At 36.8% G+C, this 7,412-nt stretch overlaps 1 protein-coding gene across 1 annotated transcript; it reads left to right on the top strand.

Annotated features, from left to right (window-relative positions):
• The first annotated feature begins 6,467 nt into the window (after positions 1 to 6,467).
• Positions 6,468 to 7,115, top strand: LOC120271590. The gene has a single exon (XM_039278273.1). The coding sequence runs from the start codon at positions 6,468 to 6,470 to the stop codon at positions 7,113 to 7,115; it is 648 nt and encodes a 215-aa protein (XP_039134207.1).
• Positions 7,116 to 7,412: the final 297 nt, after the last annotated feature.

The following is a 7,412-nucleotide window of genomic DNA, read 5'->3' as shown; positions in this document are numbered from 1 at the left end:
GATGGTCGTGTGAGCTTCACAACCATTACAATGCGCCCTTGAGATAGACTCCACCAAATGTTAATGAAGAGTTCAGGGGAGTATTATTTTAATTACATTCCCGCACACATTATGCTTCTTTCTTGATGCTATTTTTATTGTGCTTGCATGTGTACATTGAGGGCAATGTACATCTTAAGTGTGGGGTAGGGTTCACCTTTTACATGACTTTTACTTATGTTTTCATGAGCATGCTCTTGTTGCCAATGAAGGTTCACCTTAGGGTGGAGAGTTTAATTCTTAGTTTTTGGAGGTTGTAAACACTGGATTTTATCATGCTCTAGTGTTCATCCAATTTTCTTGAATACTTTTGGCCTTTTGCTCTTTGTGCACTTTTCTCACTCATTAGACCTATGAAGACTCTAGTTCACTGTGTTTTGGACTTTAGTCTGCTAGTTTTTATTTGGAAAAAAAAATTGGAAATTGTTTGTTGTTTGTGCATAGGGGGTGGAAAGAGCTACCACTCTTGATGTATGTATCTACTCTCATAAGTCGGATACTTGTTATGCCCTAATGAGAGAAAGAGCTATCTCATGGGATGTGTGAAAGATACCACCCTTGTTAGAAAGTGCTACCACCTCGAAAGTGTGAAAGCCACTCGGGAGGCATCTTGGGAGAGGGTTACCTTAGAGGATTGTGTGAAGCTACTACCTATTCTTTTTGTTCATAAATAAGTCTCATTTTAATAAAAACTTAGTAGTGGACATAGTGTTTCCATGAGTTGAGTTTTTCACACACACACGCATTCAGATTCTATCTCATTCATTTTTGATTGGATTGTTAGCTAGAGCATTGATTGTTTTTGTCTAGTGTTTTATTTTCTCGATAACTTTAGAATCTCTCTCTTGTACCCACTTGGTGAACCTAAGGCTAAGCACTTCCCTTTCTTTCCATGAATTTAATGTTTAATTTTAATTGAGGACAAGCAAAGGCTTACTTGGCCACTGTTCTCAAAGGGAATCACGTAACATGCGCGATTTGAAGTTATAAATACACCATTTGGCCGATTCTAAAGGGACTTTTTGCTAAGATTTGAGCATAGACTTGGGGAGAAAGCCGCCTAGTGTTTGAGGAGAAGGTTTTCACCGATTGAGAGAGAGTTCTTCACAAACTTTGATAGGTTCCTTCGATGTCATAGCATTGGGGAGCCATTGGCAACCTAACTTCGGAGAGGAAGCCTTTAAGACATAGAACTACCAATCAAGGGCAATCCACATGAATTCAAGGGGCTTTTCTCTATGGGTTTTATTACTTTTCATTGTATCCATTATTGTTTTTTAACTAGGCCCATGGAAGGCTAAACCCTAGTAGGTATTTGGGCATGTGAACCCTAAGATCTATACTTTGTATTGATTCTCTTAATTCTTCTAGTTAATCCGAGTTGTTTTGAGTTTTAATCTTGTGATTTAGTTGCTTGCTATTGTTGTTAATCCTTGTGGTTGATTTACATTGCATGATTTAATATTTGGATGTGAGAGGTCTCCATTTGAGTTAGATTGCCAAGATTAAAGAAGGTTGAGAGGGTGAGCCTTGGGATAGAGGAGTGTCTCCTTTCCCCTTTGATTGAGTGTTTCCTATCTCTGTATTCCCTTTTCTCTTTGCAACCATATTTGGTGTGAGGCGTGAGATTGCTCGATTTCTCCACCAGGACCTTGTAGGGGGTTAGGATCCTTTGCAGGGAATTAGAGTTGGATATATATTTTGAAATTGGTTTCACTCTTAGGTTTCCTTAGAGCGTATTGCGGTCATATGGGGTGTGAGGTGTTGAGATTGGTTGATTTCTCCACCGGGACCTTATAGGGGACTAGTGCCTTTTCCTTGGAGACAAAGATTGGTTATCATTGGAATACATCAACTCGTTAGACTCAATTCTAGAGCATTTAGTGAATCTTGAGCTTCATAGAAGATTTTAGGGGAATCATTGCCCGAGTACCTCTTCTTTAGTGATTGAGACTCTTCTACTTTACTTCTTGTGTACTTGTTTGCCTTGCTCACAATTAAGTTCTTTCTATCATATTCATTGATGCCAACTAGTTAATTGAGAAGTGATTATTACTAATACTTTCATTCCCTGTGGATTCAATTACCTGACTCATTGTGTAATTATTACTTCGACACCCGTGTATTTGCGGTTTTTACGCATATTTGGACGTGTCAGTTACCTTTGTAGTGTGTTCCTCTTTTTGTTGTATCTTTCTCCATACCTTCTTTGTTGATGCAGCTCTCACATTACTCCCTCTATTGTTCCCTCTTAAATTGTGGCTTTGCTAGTTGTATCTGTCTTTCCCCAAACTGTTCCTCAACATATTCAAGAGGAGGTTCGCCATGAATACATCCTGCACAAAATCATACATAGAAAGATCAGGCTCGTGTGCAAGATAACATTAGACATCTTGGTCTATTGAGTTTTTCATGGCACTTAGTAGTTGGTACACCACTTCTTTATCTTCCACTTTGAATGTCATCTTTCCATCTTTCCATCTTTCTGACTAATAAGGGCACCAAATGTATTTAGGAAGGGTCATCTAAAAATGAGTGAAGTCTATTGATCCTCATCTATGTCCAGAATTACAAATTCTATGGTGAAGATAAGTTTTTCCACAATTACAAGCACATCTTCTAAAATTCCCCGTGGCCTCCATACTGACCAATCGAAAAGCTGCAAGGTCATTCTTATCGGCTCAACTCTCCTAATCCGAGCATCATGTATATCGTTGATGGCATTATATTTATGCTTGATCCAGAATCCTCAAGTACATTTTCTTCCATGCCATCACCAACAAACATTGGATCACAAAGCTTAAAGGATCTATCAACTTTATCAGTATCCTTTTATCCACAATGGTGGAACAATTCCTGTTGAGAGGAACCGTGCCAACCTCTTCCAACTTCCTCTTGTTGGTGAGCAAGTCCTATAAAGTTTGGCATACATCAACATTTTGGATAATGCTTCCACTATGGGGATGTTTATATGGATTTGCTTGAAGATAGTCATGAATTTCTTAAACTGCACATCCTCCTTATCAGCTTTTAGTTGAGAATGGTAAGGATCTTGTATTTTGTATTCTTGAACTATGGGTCAAGTTGTTGATGGCTTTTTTGGTTATTCATCAACTGCTTCCTCTTCCTCCTGCATGGATTCCTGTGAAGTACTAGGGCATTACTATATCAATTACTATTCATAGTACCGCATCAGTGTTAGGATTATGCCCTAGAATGCCAATGAGGATACTTGTATTAGGGCATTTCATTTGTATTATACATTCTTATTTAGTAGGCATTTATTTTGATATTCATATAAATCTTGTGATGGCATTATAATTAGTTTTGAATATTATAGTCCATGTGTATTAAGTTAAAACTTCTACTCTTTGTGGAATAAAGAGGAGAGCACTAGAAGGGTTTGGTACTTATACACTTAAATAGTTCACAAATCGGAGAACCTTTAATTGGGCATTAAAGGTTCATAAGGATTTGTATGACATATACTTTGACAAAGAGTGCTAGTTGAACACTATGGAATAGTGGGAGCATATGACATAAATTCATCATTGGGAATTGATGTATTCGAACATGACTCGAAACAATCCAATCACATGGGTTTTACTCTTTGACAGTCAATGATTGGGATTGTTGGTTATGATCATATGAGTGGAACTTAGACCTGAGGTATCATGATCACAATGTACTTGTGACGTCTAGTCTGTTACTAGAGTTGTTAGGCTCAGTTCACCTTTTGGTAGGGCCAACCTCGAAGTGCGACTATGTCAGACAGGTAGCAGTTGTGAGTGAAAACCAAAAGGGAATTCGTTCTCTCGGAAGTAAACGAGTCAGTATCCTATGCGACTATAAGTATGTGAGATTAGAAGACCTTGGCCAAGGCAGTCAAACTAATCGTGTGGGACACGAAGGGTAGTTTGATAATCTCACCCTACTATAGTTATTTGCATGTGATCGAGTTCAGTGAGTTTGACAATTACCATGGCTCTCACTCGGTTGGGATATAAGAACGAAAGGTTTATACACATATGGTAATCACAATCGGAAAGGTTCGTAATGATCTATTCATTCGTGTTTAATTGGGCTACGACGTGGGGCCACGGGGCTGGCTAGGTGTCACCCACGAACCTAGGGAGTCACACTTAAAGGGATAAAGAATCAATCTCGTTTTGAGTACAGGGGTAAAATTGTCAATTTATAATTTTACTTCATGGGATGAGTGAAAATGTAAATTAGTCTAGGGTTTTTTTCTTAAGTTTAAATTTTGATTTAAATTTGATGGAGTCGAATGGATAATCAAAATTATGAGGACTCAAAGATAAAAGTGGTTTTAGTTAGATTAGGACTCATATTTCTAATAGAACTTCTATGGTAATGTTTATCATATTATGAAGGTTCATATTTTGAATAGGACTTCATAATTGAATGATGTTTATCATATTATGAAGGTTCATATTTCGAATAGAACTCATAATTGAATAATGTTTATCATGTTTTATGAAGTTTCTATAAATATGACTCCTCTCCAACTATAGACTCAACTCAATTAATTCTCTAGTGAGAAAATCCCCTAGCTCTCTCTTCCTCTCTAACCCTAGCCGCTATTTGGAGAAGAAGAGGAGATTGTCTCTTAATTCCGGCGTGTGATCTAGAGGCGTGGAACCTTCGTTCGGTGCTAGGAGATGTACGACAATCCGAGAGATAAGTTCAGCGCATCAAACGAAAGAAAATCATTAAGAGGTAATTTTGTAGGACCTTTTAATTAAATTATGAGGCTCATTAGAACAATTAGAATATATATCGCAATTATATTATTGCTTCCGCATGCCCTTTTAATGTTGTTTGATTTTTGCGATATTACATAACAGTGGTACCAGAGCCAGGTTATTTGTTTTAATGAGCACTAGGTTTAAAAATCATAAAATTGCATTGGTGATCATTATTTGATTATTATATAAAATTAAAGATTCATGATAAAATTAGATTTTATGCATAATTTTTATTTTGAGTTAGGGTTTCATAATTTATTTAAAATTTTATATAAATTGTAATAATAATAATAATGATATTGAAATATATATATATATATATATATTAAATAAATCAAAACTTGTGTTGCACAGTATTGATGGCACTGTAGAAGATTGATTTGTTTAAAATATATATATATATATAATATAAATAAATAATTAAAATAATAATAATAATAATAATTGCGTTGGCCCACGCAATTGCCGCGCTGTACTGCGCAGGGTGAACACTGCGCAGTCCGTGGACCACGTCAATTTTATTTTATTTTTTATTTATTTACTTATTTATTTAGTATTTATATTATTTTATTGGTTATTATTATTATTTGTTTATTTATTTTATTTTAAATAAAGTGGAATCCACACCAATGTAATTTATGATTTATTTATTTTTATTTTTATTTGATGTGTTGAATGAATGGATAGCATAGGATCATGAACTTTAGGGCTTTTATATTTATTTATTTTTTACTTATGTATTTGGGCCATGTTGTGTCCAATGTTATTTTCTTTAATTTTTGCAAAAGTAGATTGTATCTAGGATACATATTTGTAAATTTTAGACAAAACATAAAGTGACACAAGAGTCCGAGAATACGTGGAGCAAGAAACCCGGAGTAAAGTCCTTTTGTATGGAGCGCAAAGCCATGTAATAGTTTAGGATTATTTTAGATTAATCTATTAAATTAGGTTAATCGTAGATGTTCATGATCGTATGCATGTGATGGGTTGAATGTGAATGTATGTCTAATTTATACATGTATGATTAATGTAATGTGAGACCCAATTAATAACTTCTAAACAATTCTCCCAAAAGAATAACACTGAGTTGAAGGGCATGGGATGTCCTGGCTCTCCACCAAGCTTTGGGTGATTAGAGTTATAAGGGTGCATGATATCTTCCCTGTACGAGGGGGTCTTGTATTCGCTTATGATTTTAAGAGCCTTTAGTGCATTGGATGCCGTCAGTCGAAACAAATTCCTCCCCAATTATACTGTCTGTGTTGAGGTGGTGGAATTCAATTGTTAGATTGACAGAAGTTGGTGGGCTTGACTCAGATAGTTTATGGGCCAATTAAACTGTATGGGTTGAGGCTTGGTAAACTATGAGCCAAAATTGATTGGACTACCTATGGAATAGGTTGGCATCGGACTCCACTTCATTAACTCTGGTGATGCAATTATACTGTATTGGTTGAGCTCCACTAGATTTAATAAAGAACACAATCACTCACTACGAGATCCTACCAACGAGGATTTCTGATTTCTATAGTGGGAGTGTAGACTTCGAAAAATGTAGTGGGAGCCAAGTTTTATTTAAAGACCTTAATATAACTTGAGTATAATATAAATAAACTAATAATCTGGTATTTATTTTCTTGCAGTTTATTTCTCGATATGACTCATAACCCATTTAATATTTTGATTGAGAAAAATGCCCTTACCGGGCCCAATTATGTAGATTGGCTAAGGAATTTGAGGATAGTCCTCAATTTAGCGCGAATCAGGTACATTCTTGAGGCCAATATTCCTACCGAACCTCCACCCGAGGCAAGTAAGGAAGAACAAGACGTATATCTAAAATGGCTTGAGGATGACTTGCGAGTGAGGAGCTATATGTTAGCCTCCATGAGCAGTGATCTGCAAAGCTCTCATGAAAAGATGAGTGATGCGAGATCGGTACTGTTGCACTTGCAGGAGCTCTATGGAGAGCATAGTCGGACTGCTCGGTATGAAATATCGAGAGAGCTCTTTAGGGCAAAGATGAGTGAGGGTGGAGAAGTTGGAGAGCATGTCCTCAAAATGATCTCTATGATTGAGAGGTTGGAAGCTCTTGACTTTTCCATGGACTACAACCTTCAGGTTGATCTCATCTTGCAGTCTCTTCCTGACTCCTTCTCTCAGTTTATTGTTAATTTTAACATGAATGAGATTGAGTGCACACTGGCTGGTCTTCTTAACAAGCTAGTAAGTACTCAGTCTCAAATGAAGACTAAAGGGAAGGATGCTGTTGCTTTAACTATCTCTACTTCTAGGCCCTCATAACCCAAGAAGAAAAAGATGGGCAAGAAGCAGAAGGCTTTGGCTCCCAAAGCAGTGGGAGGGGTGGGTAAGAAAAAGGGTAAGGCTCCTGCGGTTCGTGCGGGTGAGAGCTCTAAGCAAGCAGGAAAGTGTTTCCATTGTGGCGAGGCCATTCATTGGAAGCGGGATTGCCCACAGCTTAAAGTAAATGACGCTACAGGTATGAAACGATTTGTTTTTGAAACAAATTATTCAATTTCTGTATTTTCTACTTCTTGGATTCATGATTCAGGAGCTAGTTCTCATATTTGTATTATGAAT

Source organism: Dioscorea cayenensis, chromosome 11, assembly GCF_009730915.1.
Source record: "Dioscorea cayenensis subsp. rotundata cultivar TDr96_F1 chromosome 11, TDr96_F1_v2_PseudoChromosome.rev07_lg8_w22 25.fasta, whole genome shotgun sequence".
NCBI lineage: Eukaryota > Viridiplantae > Streptophyta > Magnoliopsida > Dioscoreales > Dioscoreaceae > Dioscorea > Dioscorea cayenensis.
Note: the sequence above shows the minus strand (reverse complement) of the source record. Positions and strands in the feature narration are given on the sequence as shown.

Bases quoted from the DNA above. Each gene is read 5' to 3' on its own strand.
- LOC120271590 (XM_039278273.1), top strand. From the start codon at position 6,468: ATGACTCATAACCCATTTAATATTTTGATTGAGAAAAATGCCCTTACC.